Raw genomic sequence first — 17,884 nt, 5'->3', positions numbered from 1 at the left:
ATCAACAAAATCATAGAAGAAATCTTCCCTCAGGTACAAGAAGTGTACAGAACACCAAATAGACTGGGCCTGAAAAGAATATCCCTTTTGAAAACAGATGCAAAAATACTTGCAAACTGAATCCAAGAATACATACAAATGACGATCTACCATGATTAAGTAGGTTTCATCTCAAGAGATACCAGGATGGCTTAAATTGATCAATGTAACCCAACATATAACAAACCAGAAGACAAATGTACATGATCATCATTAGATGCAGAAAAGACCATTGGCAAATTTCAACACCTTTTCATGATAAAAGTCCTGGAGAGATTAGGGATACAGGGGACATACCCCAAAATAATAAAGGTAGTTTGCAGCAAGCCTATAAACACTATCAACCCAAATGTATAGAAACTCAAAGCAATGCCACTAAAACCAGGAACAAGGAGATATTGCCTATTCTCTGTATTCCTATTCGATGTAGTGCTTGAAGTCTTAGATAGAGCAGTAAGACAACTGAAAGAGATCAAGAGGATATAATTAGAAAAGGGAGAAATCAAGATGTTTGTATTTGCAGATGCTATGACAATATGTATAAGTGACCCTAAAATTCCACTGGGAAATGCCTACAGCTGATAAAAACTTTCTCTAAAGTGTCTGGATACAAAATTAATTAACAAAAATCAGCATTCCTCCTATATACAAATGACCGATGGAATAAGAAAGAACTCAGGAAAAAAGCACCTTTCTCAATAGCCTCAAATATTATAATAAATCTAACAAAGTAAGTGAAAAACACCCATTGATACTTGGGTCATTTTTATAAAGTCAGAAATACACACTAGAAAAAAATACAGCCTTTTCAATAAATGGTGCTGGTCAACACTGGATGGCCATTTGTAGAAGTAGGCAAGTAGATCCATGCTGAGCAAACCTCAACTCCAAGTGGATTAAATACCTCAACACAAAACCAGATACACTGGATAGAAGAGAAAGTGGGGCATAGCCTTGAACTCATTGACACAGACTAGAAAAACATTCTAAACAGAGCACTGTTAGTACAGACTCTAAGATCAACAATTAATAAATGGGACCTCATGAATCTAATGGGTTTCTGAATAGCAAAGGACACTATCATTTATGCAAAACATCAGCCTACAAAACAAAGACAAAATAAAACAAATGAAACAGGAAATTGTCAGGAAACTAGATGTCAATAAAACAAAAACAATTAAAATGGGCAGCAGATATAAACAAAGAATTCTCAAGAGGAAACTCAGACTCTGAGAACGACTTAAAGAAGTGTTCAACATCCTTAGGGACCAGAGAAATGCTCATCAAAACTACTCTGAGATTTTTTATCTTGTACCTGCCATAATGACTAACTCAGATCAATAAAACAAGTGACAGCTCATGCTGGCAAGGATGAGAAGTAAGAAGGACACACATCCATTGGTAGTAGGATTTCAAACTTCAATGTCCACTATGGAAATCGGTGTGGTAGTTCATAGCACTCTTCAGCATATACCCCAAACCACTACCCTACCACAGGGACATTTGCTCGATGATGTTCATTGCTGGTCTATTCACAAAGGAGAAATTGGAAAAAACCTAGATGTCCCTCAACAGAACAGATAAAGAAAATGTGGTTCAATGGAGTATTACTTAGCTGTTTTTTTTTTAATGAAATTTGCAGGAAAATGGGTGGAACTTGAAAAAACCATCTCATGTGAGGAATCTCAGACCCAGAAAGACAAGTGTGGTATATATTCACTTATATCTGGATATTAGCTCTTAAGTCAATGATAACCAGGCTACAATCTGAACTACTGAGTTAGAGAGTAGTGGGGACAGATAGTTCTCCTTAGGGAAGGGAAATAGAATAGATAATTATAGATGGATGGAGGGGACTGGAACAACAGGATCATATGGGGACGAGGATGAAAGGGGGTAGTGGGAGGGAATATGGGAAGAGACATCCAAAATTTAGGGCCATCTGATGGTTAATAGGGAAACCTAATACAGTATATGCTTCCTAAAATATCTAAAACCAATCGAAGTGTAACTGTCAAATAATGGGGAAGTCAGAGTCCCAATTGGCTGTCTCTTCTCACCAAATGAAGCTTCCAATACTGGAGTTGGATTACATCTAATTGAATTGTTGGTGAAAAGAAACACATGGGAATCCCCAAACAACCCAGACTGCTGCCAAGATTATAGGTTGCTCACAACAATCTAACAAGACATCATTGCTGGAGACAACACCTCCAGGATTCATGGAACATAAAGAAGTCAAGCTGTTGCCTATAGAGAGCCTTTACCCCTGTGTTCTAACATCTTTGGTACAGAAAGCTACTGGGCATGCTACCAATAAACACCAAGGCAGCCACAAACCCTTTGATCTACAATGCTGCCCTCACTGCAAGATATGCTAGGGCAATGGTGGCACAGAGCTTGAGGTTGTAACCAACCTATATCTGACTTGTCTTAAGGCCCACTCTACAAGATGGAGCCCATACCTGACTCTGCTTTGGTGATCAATAACCAGAGACTAGATAGCTGAAAGACCTAGGCTAAAATCAAATTCTACTGTTCTAAAAAAAAGTAACAAAAATGACTGCTAATGACATTCTCATAGATTAGTGCCTTGTTCAGCCATCATCAGAGAAGCTCCTTCTGCAGTAGATGGGAAGAAATAAGGACACCTGCAGCCAGACATTATGCAGAGAGTGAGAGACCTTGGAACACTCAGCCCTAAATCCCTCCCCCTAAAGCTCAAGAAATCCCAAGGGAAGAGGAGGCAGCTCATGGGGTCAGAGAAAATGGAACATTTTGGAGGTACATTAAAAAATGGGGGGAGGCGAGAGGAGCTTGTCCATGTAGTTTGAGGGAAGATGGATTTCATAGTTCTTGTTAGAGGTTCAGCAATCACTCATGAACGTAAATACATGTACTCTTCATCAGAGGTACCGTATTCCCAGAGGGCAGAGAAAGGACAGCTAAACTAGGTGTCTACTCAGAGTCAGAGAGGAACAAGGCTGGGGTGGGTAGAAGTGCCATGACATATGACAACACTGCTTTTGTGAACAGCACTCCTGCATGTTGGTGGGAGGAGGAGATAAGCAGTACACTTGAAATATGCACTCAAGTACACTTGAGTAGAGAGGACCAGCACCATCATTGATGATCTCATAGGACAGCCTCACTTCAGAACAGCAACTGTCAGCAGAGTGCATGGGGAACCTGCAACTTGGGGATGGTTACCTAAGTACACACCACAAAACCCACTCCTATGCACTTCTGTCCATGCATCTCATTACATCCAAATTCTCCCCCGATCCCAGTGAAGTAACAGATTCTAAGTCTAGTGGAGGCCAACTTCTCAAGTATAAGATGCCCTTTCCGTGGAGGGCTTAGAGCTGTGGAGCTGGGAAGAGCTGAGTAGAATGGAGGAGGACGGCCATGTCACAAAACTGACTTCATATGGCTTAGACAGATGAAACTCTGGCATAGATTTGGGAGTCCAACATGAGGGATGGCCTGAGTCTTGTCCCAGAATTCAGGGAGTTTTGATCTCGTGGTAACTATTCTTTTATAGGACAATGAAAGCCAATAAGGTATATATTGTCATCCAGTGAAGTCATACCCTAAGGACACAGTACATCACAAGCACTGTCTCAGTAATGAGCTAATGATGTGGACTGGGTATGCCCATCATTGCCCATCCCTTCCTCCACTCCAGTCTTTGATAAGCATTTGGATCTCTGCAATAAATTCCAACCACAGCTCACTCACTGCAACCCTTGAGCAAGTAACACAGGACACAGTCAAAAACCCTTAGCTGTTCAGCCATGCAGGCCAGCTACAGCCTCTCAATAAGCCCATTACCCAAATTAATATTGTACTTTGGAACTTGAAGAGATTTTTCAATGGTTAAAAACACTTGCTGCTCTTGCAGAGGACCCTGGTTCAGTTCCCAGCACCCACACTGGTTCACATACATACATACCAGCTCTAGTTCCATGGGATATGACAGCCTTTTCTGGCCTCCAGACCTGCACATAGTTCACATACATAAATGAAGACAAGACATACAAAATAAAATCACACCTATGAAATACAATAAAAAGCCATACATCTAAAATACATTAAATTTTAATTTAAAAGATTATGATTTTAATACCATTTTTGTCAAAGTATAAACTTCAATATGAAAATAAAATGTGAATTTGGCCATTAAAGTCAGGCCCCAAGTTCCACTCAACCTCCCATCCACTCAAAGTATCCATTCATACATACATACATACATACATACATACATACATACATACACACACACACATATTCCACCCATCCTTGCCATCCTCTATACATCCATCTATCATTAATTTCTCCACCTACTTACCAACCAATAAACCCAACTAACCATCCATCTGTCTCCATTTATACAACCATCTTCTGAAGTATTGTGATCACAGAACTGCATCTCCACACCTGGCTCACAGTCTCCTAATGGTTGGCTTTGCACATAAATTAAGATTGCTTATGATATGTAATAAGTCTTTCTAGAGTCGGAACATGTTGGGATATGTACAGATGTGTGTACCTGTGTGCAAGCATATGTCATAGATGTGTGTATGCATTCGTTTATATATATATATATATATATATATATATATATATACATATATATATGTTATGTGTATATGGTATGTATGGATGTTGTGCTATGCATGTGTGTATATGAACAATGATAGCCTTCCACACAATTATGCCCTTAATTTTCAATCTTTGCTTCAGAGGCTGATGCAGGATCTGGCATTACAGGTCAGTTGAACTATACAAGAAGTTTGCATCACAAAACAAAACAAAGAAAACAAGACCCACTAGATGACCGAGTGACATTTCCCAACAACTATTTTTCCTCTTAAAACAGACAGGTATTCAGGCTGACTGTCACTCAGTCTGTCACACATTTCAGTGTTCACGCTGCAACTTTCTTTCTGGAATTTCAACTAAATAGCCTCCAAACTTCTGCGAAATAACTATTTGTAAACTGCTGCATGCATTTCACCTGCAAACTGACAAGTTGACATAAACAGAGAAAAACCATCTTTCCAAACTTACTATAAATCTTTAAAATATTCCTAGTCTAAAACCCCTCATTTTAAAAATAATTTTTAGAAATTTGTTACATATTTTATTACCAAACAAATTAATTTACTGATTTTTTTAAAAAGATAAATTCCAAGTGATGACTTATCAGAGGTTGGAGCTTACTTTTTTAACTTTAGAGTCTAAGTTATAAAAGCGAAAGTGTAAGTTGGGTATTTAATAAAAATTAATAAAATAGGTAAATGAGACAGAATAAAAAGTAATTAAAACAATTTCTGGGTGTATGTTAAACCTAATGAGTACACGGAATGCAATTGGTCTGTGTTCTTGAACTATAATATAAAAGTGGGTACAATCCCTAAATCAAGAGGTTATGTGTTTTGGAAGATGCTACCCTCTGCAGGCATGGATACCAGAAGGGGGGCATATAGTTAGTGAGACCTAGCACATGTTCTGAGAGCACTTTCCAAGACAGGAAGCAACATTTGTAGAAGGATGATAGCTTTTTACATGATTCTAGTGAGCATCAACAGTCAAACAGCCCAATCTGCATAAGTGGTCCCTTCCCCAGAGCATCCAAAAGCACAGGACAAGTGTCTGTTTGCTATCCTCAACCTGCAGAGCCTTTCCTAGGAGCTCAAAGACAAAAGGCTTGACTTCTTGGCTCATGCTATCCCAGCATCAGGTCAGCTGTGATGCCCAAGACCCTGATGTGTCATTTCTTACTGCCTGCCCCTAGTTCAGAAATTCCTGAGCTTCCCTGCAAACACTAGGACTCACAGCCTCTTCACCATCCAGGACAGACGACTTCCCTTTCAGATGCAAACTAACCTCCAATTCAAGCTGTGTTGTCATCAGTAGGCACCTCCTAGGATGGGGTGGGGCAGGCAGCACTTTGCCTGTTGACTATGACAAGCTGGAACTTTTAAATGTCCTCTGAGACATCCCTCTCTGCTCCCTCACCGGGCTGGTTCTCTCAGCTCCCTCAGGCTATCTTCTCTGTGGAAGGGCAGGACCTCTCCATGCCTCTGTAAGTCCCATTATCACCAGAAGGTACTCTCTAGTTCTGCAGCATAGAAACAAGGTCAAGGCAAGGAGATGATCTCCAGGTCAGTGGTAGGGAAGGTGGGTACAGCACTGGTAAGGAGAGGAGAAGAAAGGCAAAAAAAAAAAAAAAATCTGTTGATGGCAAGCAGGGCATCTCCTGCCAGACTGGATGTGAGATGGGACAGAAAAGTGGGGACCTAAATTGTTGGTGGTTAAGCTGTGGGAAATGTGGAAGGATCGGGTCTAGCATGGAGAGTTCACAGCAGCCCAAGCACCCTTCAGGAGAGGTTGTCTTGCATTAGTTCTGCTAGAAACAGTGTCAGGAGTCCCTGCTACTTACAGTCAAGTTAGTTGTGCAGAGCACACTAAGCAAACATTCACAAGCAATGGAATTCACCCTTCCAGACAAGCATCAACACGTGGAAAAGCAACTTGTTCTGGAGTCGCCAGACCCAGATCAAGCCCAGCTCTGTCATGCATGCCCCTGGGATTTAGGATATCCATCCAACTTCCTGAAGCCTCTCAGTGATTTTTACCCAAGTGAGGCTTTGAGAAAGCCGAATGCAAAGAATCAGGGAGGTTCTCTTCCATGTGGCCAACACTCAGCATGGTCGTCCAGAAGGGGCTTTTCTCACCTTCCGCTGACATACAACCTTTCAGAAGCACACTCGCCAACGGTCCCCATTCAGTTCTTTCTCATCTCATCGAAAGAGGAAGGAAATGTGGCAGCAGTATGGAATGAGCACCCTGCCATCCACGGTCCTGTACTCTGAAGACGAAGGTCACACAAAGGGAGAAATGACCAACAGTCATGCCCACAGCTGTGGCGTAACTATGAAACAGACATCTCCATCTTCCAGATGAAATAAAGTGTAGCTTCTACAAGTGCTCCTTCTCATTTAAGAAAGAATCTCCCCATGTGCGCATATGGGAAATATAGCTTTGGGAGCACTTGAGGGACACCATGGGAGGTTCTAGGTTGCTGGCCAGCAAATAGGGAGTCAGTAACCTAAAACAGAAGCCATCTCCACATAACAGCAATGAAGCACACACCAGGCATCTTCTGCCTACACCAAGTATCACGGAGGCTTCACTGTCAACCCCTTAAGGGTGGCACTGAAAAAAAATGCTTCTCTAAAAGCTCAGCTGCCCTGCTGGAAGATGAAGTACAGCTCAGCACAGTCAAATGCCATCAAAGTAGGCCTGCTTCTGTTCTGTCCAGTGAACTACGCATCTCCGAGCTCTTGCCAGCTCATAATGACATTTTAAGTACCTTCCAATGCTTTGTGTGGGCTCTGGCAGAGCAATTACATGAAATGTCAGAACATCAAATATGTAGTCCCGGGATAGGAGAGCACCTCACAGTGACTCTGTATGCACAGCTGCGCGGGCCTGACCTGCTAAAATTATATGTCTTTGTAGGGTTTCCCAAACAAAACGTTACATGCTTTAGTGAGCAAGTGATAGCATGCAGACGGCTCACTGCAAACCTGCTTCAGTGGGCAAGATGTGAATCACACATAATAGTGCTTGCTGTGTAGTATATAGTAGCATATGAGAAGCGTGGTTTAGTCACACCCACACTTATCTTGCTTTCTATATTCACCCTCATTCCACCTTTGCCATTTCTCATCATCAGCATCCTCAACATCTTACTGTTACCATCACTGGCATCATAACCACCACCACCTTCACCACCACCATCATCATCATCATCCTTACTGTCAGCCTTATCTTCACTACCCCACATCCACCATCCTCACCATTACTATCACCATGACTACCTTTACCAGCATCACTACCACTCTATCATCATCATCCTCACCATGGACCCCACTGATCTTGCGTCCATCCTAACCACCTTCGCCATCATCATTAGCACCATCACCATTTAACCTCCCACCATCATCACTCTCTTCACTATGACATCACGCTACTTGATTATCATTTTGTTATCACCACCGACATCTCTATCATGGCCACCAGCATCATTGTGACCACCATCCACATCACCACCTCTGCCACTGTCATCATCAGTTCTAACACCCCCATCATCCTGAAGAACTGAGGGTGCCTCGTTTGTGTGGAGGAGACATAGTCCATTTGATGGCTGAAGTTCATTTGAATGTTTAAATGTTGCTTATTTTCAAAAGATTCAGAAAAATTCAGTTATTACTTTATTCTCTCTTCATCTGGGTTTCTACAACAGTGTATTGTCTGAATCGACTGCTAACAACCTGACAATGGAAAAACGTCCTCTCTCCAGTTTGAGGGGTATATTGTAGTTAAGAGTTGTTCATTTCTCAGAGATAGGTGTATGAGAAGTGGCCTAGATGCATGCTGGGACAGGTGCCCATGCTTTTAGGGTGTGTTTTATAGGACTCTCCATTCAAGTAGTCCACCTCTCATTCCTTGTGGTTATGAGGGAAATAAGGAAAGTATTACATATGTAGCCTTGGTAAAGAATGGGAGAATAGAAGCCAAACTGCTCTGTGCGAATGCATGTGTGGAGACTAGAGGGGGCTCTCAGGGGACTTGCTCTGTCCCTTTCTGTCTTGCTGTCTTAAGACAGTTTCTCACCAAACCTGGAGTTAGCCACTTGGCTCTAGTCATTCTCCTATCTGCTCTCACAGTGCTAGTTTTACAGGAACATCCTGGCCATTCCCTGGTTTTCAATGGATGCTGGTATCTGACTTCGGGTCTTCATGTGTGTGCGGTAAGAACTCTTACACAATGAGCCATCTTGCTTGCCCCGCAGTTTAAAATAATGTAAAAGAGCAACAACAAAATGTGGATACGGAACTTTCTGCCACCTAAGTTTCCATCCAGGGACTGGGGAGAGCTAGTCCAAGTGTAAGAGTAAAGGGACAAGTCATGTGGACAGCTACTACCTAGTGGCAGAACTTGGGGAAGAGCCTCATAAGTCCCACAAAGAGTGGGGACCTCCCACATCTCTTGGGGGAAGTAGAATGACTCTCGTGTATCTGTTATGCAAATGTATATACTTGCTATTTTTGCAGTGGTTTAGGCACATGACCAACACTCTTTTACCAAGACCCCTTCCTGGCATTAGAGGTTTCAGTTGGTGGTGTAGGGTGTCTAACTGGGGCATTGTCTGCCCCATGGTATGATGATTCCATGGATAAAAGGAATTAAAACTCTGCTTTAATGACCAAAGTCCAGGGGCTATTAACCAAAGCAGAAAACTGGTTGGTATTTAGGCTACTGGTTCTTGGTGAATCCAGCTTTCCCCAAAATGATCCAAATGTTTGCCTGGGTACCATTAACCTCTGAGGTAAGTTTTTCTCTCCAGGAAAGTAAAGTTGATGACAACACAGCTTTTGAAGCTTAATTGAGCAATACTTGAAATGATTTTCAGATGTGTCCACTCATTAACCCAGCAAACAACGCAACTGTCCAAGCTAGTCCCAGGACACAAATGGAGAGCATGGTGCCCTGCCTTTGCTGAGCCCATGGGCCACTACGGGGGTGTGAGGACATTCATGACATATCTACTTGAATATTTTAAGGAGAGAATTGGCTTGGAGTGGTTTTTCTAGGATGGGATCAGAAAACCAAAGGACTGAGAAACCTTTCAGTCCCTGAGCTGCATATGAATGTTATATAAAGCCAGAGCCTACCATAAGTCATAGGTGATCCAACCCACCTGCAGAAATGAGTTAGACATCACTGGGATACATTCAGCAAAAAACTCATAATATTATAAACTCCTTCAGAAAACTGACCTGGCTGCTGAGAAAAAAAGCTGCAGATGAGAATGAGGAGAAGCCTAGATGTTTCCAGAAGCTCAAAGGCCTGCACAGGCCCTGTTGTGAGAGCCATGATGCAGTTGGAAAAGGTGAACCCTGAAAAGATACTCTGTGACTCTGTCTCCATGAATGCTCGTGTGCAGTTGTGTCACTGTGGTTGGGACTACACTTTGGTCCTTATCTCTCTATACCCTACTGGAGCCTGGGCAGGTACAGTAACAGTGACTGAGTTCAGTTCAAAGTCATGTGGGAAGGCCGGGGTGTACAAGCATGGAGACGCGGGCCATGTGCTGAAGCTTCAAGACATGCACTGGTTCCCTGCAACACAGCACAGGGTTCCCCACCCAGTTCTAGTGTGTGTCTGTGTGTCTGTGTGTGTGTGTGTGTGTGTGTGTGTGTGTAGCCTTTTATATGCTGTGCTTTTAAAAGCAAGCAGTGAGGTTAAGAAGACCATATGTACAGCAGCTCGGGAAAGTAGCTTGCACACTGGGCAAGCAGCAGGACCACAGGACCATGGAGAATATAGGTGGGGCAATCTATTCACAAGTATCCCACTGTTCAGTTAGATTTTTGTCCATTGGTAGAAAAGTAGTGTCTCCCTTCTTAGTTCCAATCACTATGGCCGAGTCCAAATAGGATTTTTATTTTCAAGGTTGTGGAAGATAGGAAAGGAAATAGAGAAAGGGGAGTCAGAGAGAAGCAGAGGACTCTATCTAACCATAGAGGAGAAACAACAGGGGACACAGAGAATGCATGACCATCTGCCCTAAGCAGACTTGCTGAAGTGATAGTCAAGGACCAAGTTCACCATCTATATGCAAGACAAGAAGCTGTGCAGGGCTATGCGGGCAAGTGAGGCCAGTTAAGAGAGTCCAGGAGCTGGGAAGGTGCAGGAGACCACGTGCTCAAGATAAGGGCTCCCTCAGAGTGCTGCTGCTTTAAAATGACAGGAACACCAGCAGAAGCGCAATACTTTAAGAAAAGCCCAGCTGTTGGCTACAGTCTTCTTAGCAAACACAGAGTGTTACACAGGATCTCTGCGTGCATGCTTCTCTAGCAGGCACACCACCTGGTCCATACATGCTGTCCCTAAATCAGCAAGGAGAAGGAAATCTTCTTAATGGCCATGTGGTAACTGCATTCCTGAAAATGTTAACAGCCTTTGGATAGGCAAGGAAAATGTGCGAATGGGGCTGCCTGTCTGGAAAGCAGCAGCGAGAACTAGGATTGTCAATGAAAACTGAGCTTTGCTCACAGCTGACAAGAGCTGCCGCAGCAGTCCTCAGCTGACTCCTCAGGGTGCTCTCTGCTTAGCTGTAGACTCCACCTGTCTCTATAGATAGCAGCACAGCATAATATGTCTGAGATGGTCTCAGAGAAAGGTTGTTAGAAAGTGAAAGGACCAGGACATTCTATAAGCTGTAAAGGAGCAGGAGGAAGCAAGCACCTATAGCTGCCATCCCCCTAAAGGTGTGCCCTATAACAGCCACACAAGTTCACCACCACTCTTACCATGAAACTGAAAACCACAGTGCCTATAAGGGCTACACTGAGGTCTGCACTATACACCATGGCATTGTGGGTGGTACTAACTGTAGACTGGATGCCTCTGAGGAGTAACTACTTAACCATGTCTGGGTGTTAGCCATGAATCCGGCCACCTGGAGTGACACAGCATGGGACATCTGACAGCATTCCTAGTCTGTGCTGCAAAACATATGACAAATGACTGAGTCCAGGGTTCAGCTGTAAAGGGTAAGAGCTAAGCCAGTTATCTACACCCAGAGCACTTGCCTCTTCCCCTGTCCCCATGGCAGGATTCCTCTCTGCAATGAGAAAGCCTGAACCCACATGAGATCTCTTTGTCACACTTATGTCTACAAGAGGCATGGGATGGAAATACCCTCCAGGAAGAAACCATCAATAGTGTGAGAGAAGGCCACCAAAACACTCACCATCACCCATACTCAGGGAGTCTTTGGAGTCTCCAGGAGGTAGAGGCCATCTCTGAGACAAAGCAGGTGCTGCGAAGGGCCTTGGTGCTCGCATGGGACTATGCACAAGATACCGTGGCTCTGGGTCATTTTCTCCAGGAGGCCTCTGAGCAGTGTAGGCACCCAGTGCTGCAATCAGCTTCTGTTTGTCTATGTCGCTGTCTACCTTGGGGCTGAGCTCATCTGGCTGGAGCCGGCTAAGGGGTCGCAGAAGGTTATCGGGATACTTGACCCGGGTTGCAGGAGGATAGGTCAGTGCAGATGTGTGGGCCACATAGGTCAGGATGTTCTCAGGGGACGAGTCCTCACCCTAGAGGGAAAAGAGAGATGAAGTAAGGTTAGGTCTTAACCAACAACCATCCATGCTCAGGAGGCCTGGGCTCCATACAAATGCCCAAATGGTGAAAAGATTCTCTGACACATGAGCTGTGTTGATTGGTCGAGCCCCACACTTAGTTACCGTAGTGATGGTTTTTAAGTAGCACTTTCTAGAGATGCAGCAGGCCATGGAATCACACAATCCTGTGGTCTTTAGTGTATTCACAGATGTGCAAACATTACCACTAAATAATCCCATAACATCCCATCTTCAGAACACTGTTCAGGTTCCCGTTCATCACCCAGGCAACCAGTTTTATTTTATGCACCTGAGGGCTTGTACCTCTGTAGACATTTCTGTAAATGGAACCTCCATGCTATGATGTCTCCATTTGCATCTGGCCTACTTCATGGCATGTGCCAAGGTCCCCCTTCCTGTTTTGGGCTGAGTGAATCCCCTCTGTGTATGGTTACCATATTCTGCTTATTCATAGATAACATGATGGGCATCCAGACTTCCATATTCAAAGACTTCCACTTTGTGATACTTAGAATAAAGCTGTTAGAGAGCTGTACACTGCCAAGTCTGGAAGACGGACATATATTGGTTCTCTTGTGTATAAGTCTAAGCGATGAATTCATTGGGTCATATTGGAGGTCATGCTTAGTCAGGGTTCCTGCACAAACATCATGATCAAGAAGCAAGTTGGGGAGGAAAGGGTTTATTCAGCTCACACTTCCACATTGCTGTTCATCACCAAAGGAAGTCAGGACTGGAACTCAAGTAGGTCAGGAATCAGGAGCTAATGCAGAGGCCATGGAGGGATGTTTTTTACTGGCTTGCTTCCCCTGGCTTGCTCTGCTTGCTTTCTTATAGAAACCAAGACCACAATCCCAGGGACAGCACCACCCACAATGGGCTGGGTCCTCCTCCCTTGATCACTAGTTGAGAAAATGCCCTAGAGCTGGGGTCTCATAGAGGCATTTCCTCATCTGAAGCTCCTTTCTCTGTGATAACTTCAACTTGTGCAAGTAGACACACAAACCCAGCCAATACAGGTCATATTATCATATTATCACTATATTTAACACTGCAAAAGATACTATGTTCTGTTGTAACACTACCAAAGAATGATACTGGAAGTCTCTTTAACACTGTCATTTATCATCCCTATAGTACTTATATCAGCCATGCTTGTGGCTGGGAAGTACTGTATCATCATGTTTTGTTGTTGTTTTGTTTGCTTCCCTCTGGTGGCTACTGATGTTGAGAAAGCTTATTGTTCAGTGGCCATTTGTACATCTTTTCTGGAAAAATATCAGAATCTTCTGCTTGTCTGGGTGTTCTCTGTGACTCGGGAGCATAGCTTTCTTGTAAACACACATCCTCATGCAACAGAGGTTCTAAGGGCCTTGTCTGAAGCCCCTTGTTTCCCCTCATCTGGCTATTCACTGAAGTGAATCTAAATCCTACTCTTTCTGTGCTGATGTCCCACACAGCAATGTTGCTGGAGCACATTAGGACAGACTGCAGTTATTCACTAGTTTGTTCTCAACTTGACATGACTCCTTGAATCAGGGGTTCCCAGGAGAATATGTCTTCTCTATGCTTTCTGCCACTAGAAGGATGAGGGTCCATTACATCACCATGGTATGAAATGTTAGGCATCTCATGATTCTACTCTGACAAGGGACCTCATCAACATTCCATGGATGTACACAGTACATTCCAATTTTGAGATCATCAAAACAAAGAACGTTGTTCTGGAAGCCTATTGAGAGATGCCTTGATGGTGGGGAAGGTCCAAGGGTCTCACCCACACATATATTTTCAAACTGCATTGATTGGTATCTTTTGCTTTTATGCTTGGAGCACATGATCTAAGTTAAGGGGAACAACTCTGGGTGAGGCTCGCAGCCATAAGTGCCATTAATGTAAGTAGCTTAGACTCTTGCATGTAGTAATGCCCAAGCAAGAGTGAGTTAGAGCAAGAGAGAGAGAGAGAGAGGAGGGAGAGATAGAGATAGAGACAGATAGACACACACACATACACAGAGAGGAGAGAGAGGGGGAAGGGAGAGAACATGTTTCTGGGCATATACATGTGTGCATCTGCATATGAAGACCAGAAATTAGCATACTGTACCTTCAATTACTCTCTGGATTGGTACTTGGAGACAAAAACTCTCACTGAACATGGGCCTCACTAATATATCCAGGCTAGCTGGCCCAAAAATCCTCAAGGGTGGCCCTGCCTCTTCCTGCTCTTCTTTGGAGTGTGTCATCATGCCTGGCTTTCACTTGGGTGCTGGGCATCTGAATTCAGGTCATGATGCTCAGGAATAGGGGTAGGGTAGCCAAGCTTTCTTTCCAGTCCTACAGGAAGCCGAAAGTTGGGAAATGTTTGATATGTGTCCAGTTATATGTAGCTCCCATGAAGAAACTTGAACACTGCACCTTTTGAAAGTTACTTTTTCTGACAAAGGAGTTCCAACATTACCTCTTCGATTCTTTTTCTGCTGTTGTTATTGTTTCCAAAATAACATAATCCTATTATCTAAATGGTTTGGGGGTTTTGTTTTTTTGTTTTTGTTGTTGTTTTATTTTTTTGTGCAAGACAAGCTGAAATCAGCTGTTCTTCTTTTAGAAAATAAAAGGTCAGAAGAGGAGGGGCTTTCGAGGGAGAATGCCGCCAAAAGAGCAGCCCTCCGGCCATTCCCCACAAATCAGGTGAAGGAGTCAGCTGCAGGCTCTGCTGCTCCTCTCTGTCTGCACACCGGGTCAGGTCACTGCACTGGAGGCTGGGCCCACATCCGAATGCTCATTAATGTGCCTGCAGCAGGCTTTCTCTCCTCTCTCTGATGCAGCCTGACGGCTCCACTCAGAGGATCTCTAATTAGCACCCCACATTGAACAGCTCCAGGCAGAGAGACACCAGGCTCAGTCCAACATCTGTGCAGCAGGCTGGGACGGACGATCTGCTTTCAGTGTTTACACTCTGACTCAGATTAAGAGGAAGAGAAGGGAAGAGCATTCCAACACACAGCACAAATAAGAGACTCTGAGAAAAATCACAGAAAATGTTGGTTCCCAGTATCCCACTCCCTGGTCCCATGGTTTTGGCACTCTGTTGCCCTCAAAGGGGGCAACTATGACCCTAAAGATGGGCGTCAATACCAGAAGGGGACTTTACTTTGGTGACTCAGAGGAGGGGGTCTATTCTAAACCCACCCTGACATAAGGTTCAGAATGATTGAGCATCAGTCACATATAAGTGGACAGGTAGGGCAGTCTCAGCCCTGGGTCCATCCTTTCTTGTCATCAGACACTCAAGGATGCCGTGGAGGAAAACTGCCACTGTTCTCTTCCTTCTACCTTCTCGTTCATTCGGAGTTTAAAATTGCAGATGTTTCCACCGCCTCTTCTTCCTAGAAGATGTTTTGAGTTTCAACCTATCGATAACAAGATGTTCCCAGAAGTAATATCGAGTAGTACACAAGACACCTAGAGATTAACAAAATAGAATCAAGAGGGCTGGCTGGTTCATTTCCAAATCAAGGTAGGCACTTGTGATGCGAGAAGTTTCCAATCATATGGATGGTCCAGTTGGGGTGCTGGGTGAGGACCACTGGGAGGCATGATGCAGCTGATTCTCTGAGGATTCTCTGAGGTTCAGCAGGAGAGTCTTTCCTGTAGGCACACACCTTACCCAACTCTCACTGCAGGGAAGGGCAGAGTGCACCACAGTGAGGAATTAACAGGAAAGAGGGCCCACCGTGAAGGTGAGTGCTTCCGCCAACAGAACTGTGTGCATTAACTCCACAGCTCTGATTTCGAGCTGTACTTTTACACCTGGAAAACCTGAAGAAGAAAACCACCATCTCCCTTTCTGTGAAAGTGGATTTAAAGATTAAGGAAATGAACAGTAGACTGCCTAGCTTAGCAGACTCTAAGGAGGAATGTGGTGATGCCACTATCTGGGCATCCTCATCAGGGCAGCATCCTCACCAGTGGCAGCAGCACCCCATCACCATCCTCAGCCTCTCATCTGTGAACATCATCTTGTATGGCATCAGCATCCCTACCATCAGCAACATCATCACCACCAGCATTGCTCTTGCCACTGTGTGTTGACCTTCTGGTGACTTTCTAGTGGAAAGAATAACTCTAACATGGCCCTTTCAACAGCTTGACAATTAACAAACAAGCTAGGTCATAGAAACTGATAGCTAATTAATATCACACTACAGAGAGGTTCAGAAAAGCAAAACTCTCTGAATTGAAGTGATTGCATTCAGTGTGGCTGGTCATGGCTGAAGCCTGCCTCATTTACCCATCTTCCCATGTTGTCGAGACAGTAGCTCCCCTTGCTATTAGATTTTCAGGTTACAGTGTTAGAGGCAAGGTCAAGCCTCCTTCTTAGAACAGGGTGCCTCTCTCAGAGCCCGTACCCAATTCCTGATTGTATAGCTATTGTTCAGATTGACAGCAAGGCCCAGAGGTCCTGGGAGTCCCACAGGACACTCTATATAGATAAAACCTGTCATCATCACACTGACCACTCAGCTCATCAGATATTCTCTTATGCCAAGGATCCACAACAAACCAGGAAAGTCAAATCAAGACACCATTGACCACATAACACACATCTTCTCCGGCGTGCCCAAAGGCAGTGTTGACAGTCACGTTGATCAAGATGCAGCCTCTGGCCTGATATAACAGTGGGGGAGGGGTCATGTCCAAGGCTTCCTAATGCGATGACCTCGTAGCATGACACACTGGATCACTGGATCTCTGGTTGCCAAGGGAGTGAAAGGAGGTACCAGCCATCCAGCCCTGATCACTGTTAGAAGGCCATTTAGCCATGGGAACTGTGGAGACCGGTGTTTTTCTTTTCTCAGTTTGTCATAAATCTCTATGTCTGTCTGCCTATCTTTCTCCACTTGTCTGCTTCACGTCTGTCCCTGTGTGTATCTCTCTCTACCTCTCTGTGCATGTCTCAGTCTCTGTATCTTGGTGTATCTCTCTCTCCACCTTTGTGTTTCTATGTCTCTCTCCACCTAGATCTATCTCTCTTCTCTCCCTGTCTCTCTATACTTGGCTCTCTGTGTTTCTTGATCTATGTCTCAACTTCCAGTGGTGTCCATTTCCAGTAGTGCTTCGGCTTTGTAGCACCTACTGTGTGTAGCTCTTCCTACCTGCATGAATTCACAGGGATGTAGTACTCCCGCCTTCAGGAAAGGGACGAAGTCTCCTGCGTGTGGTTGTACTTTGTTGCAAAGATAACGGAATCCTACTAGGAGAAACCAGCGCTCACAGTGCTTGCATTCCACTAACGCATGAAGTTGTAGATGGTAAACCAAGGGTCACGTAATCTCACAGAAAGTTAAGTGGGACTGTGTAGGTGGATGCTGACCTGGGCCTCTGCAGATGATTGAATCAGTGGGTTCAGAAGCCTTCCAAAACAAAAGATGCACGACACAGACGTGGCTGCTCCTTGCATGCTCCATGCAAGAATGCTACATCCTGCACCCTGATATCCCATCCATTCTGCTATGTCTACCTCATAGTTTGCCTTCTCCTCCTCAGCCTCCTACCAGGATAAGAACAAAGTCTGGGAAGCCCCCACACAGTTCGCTTGACAGCCACATCAC

The 17,884-nt window shown here is 44.2% G+C and overlaps 1 protein-coding gene across 4 annotated transcripts in view; it reads right to left on the bottom strand.

Moving 5' to 3' along the window:
* Ptprn2 (protein tyrosine phosphatase, receptor type N2) overlaps nt 1-17,884 on the bottom strand; it is a 752,006-nt gene that overhangs the window by 428,525 nt on the left and 305,597 nt on the right. For all 4 annotated transcript variants that reach the window (NM_031600.2, XM_039111861.2, XM_039111863.2 and 1 more), the window contains one exon: nt 11,873-12,221. In NM_031600.2, the coding sequence (NP_113788.1) occupies nt 11,873-12,221 (349 nt within the window). The remainder of the gene's footprint in view (nt 1-11,872; nt 12,222-17,884) is intronic.

This window comes from Rattus norvegicus, chromosome 6 (assembly GCF_036323735.1).
Source record: "Rattus norvegicus strain BN/NHsdMcwi chromosome 6, GRCr8, whole genome shotgun sequence".
Classification (NCBI taxonomy): domain Eukaryota; kingdom Metazoa; phylum Chordata; class Mammalia; order Rodentia; family Muridae; genus Rattus; species Rattus norvegicus.
The sequence above is the reverse complement of the archived record's forward strand: the minus strand, read 5'-3'. Positions and strand labels throughout refer to the sequence as shown.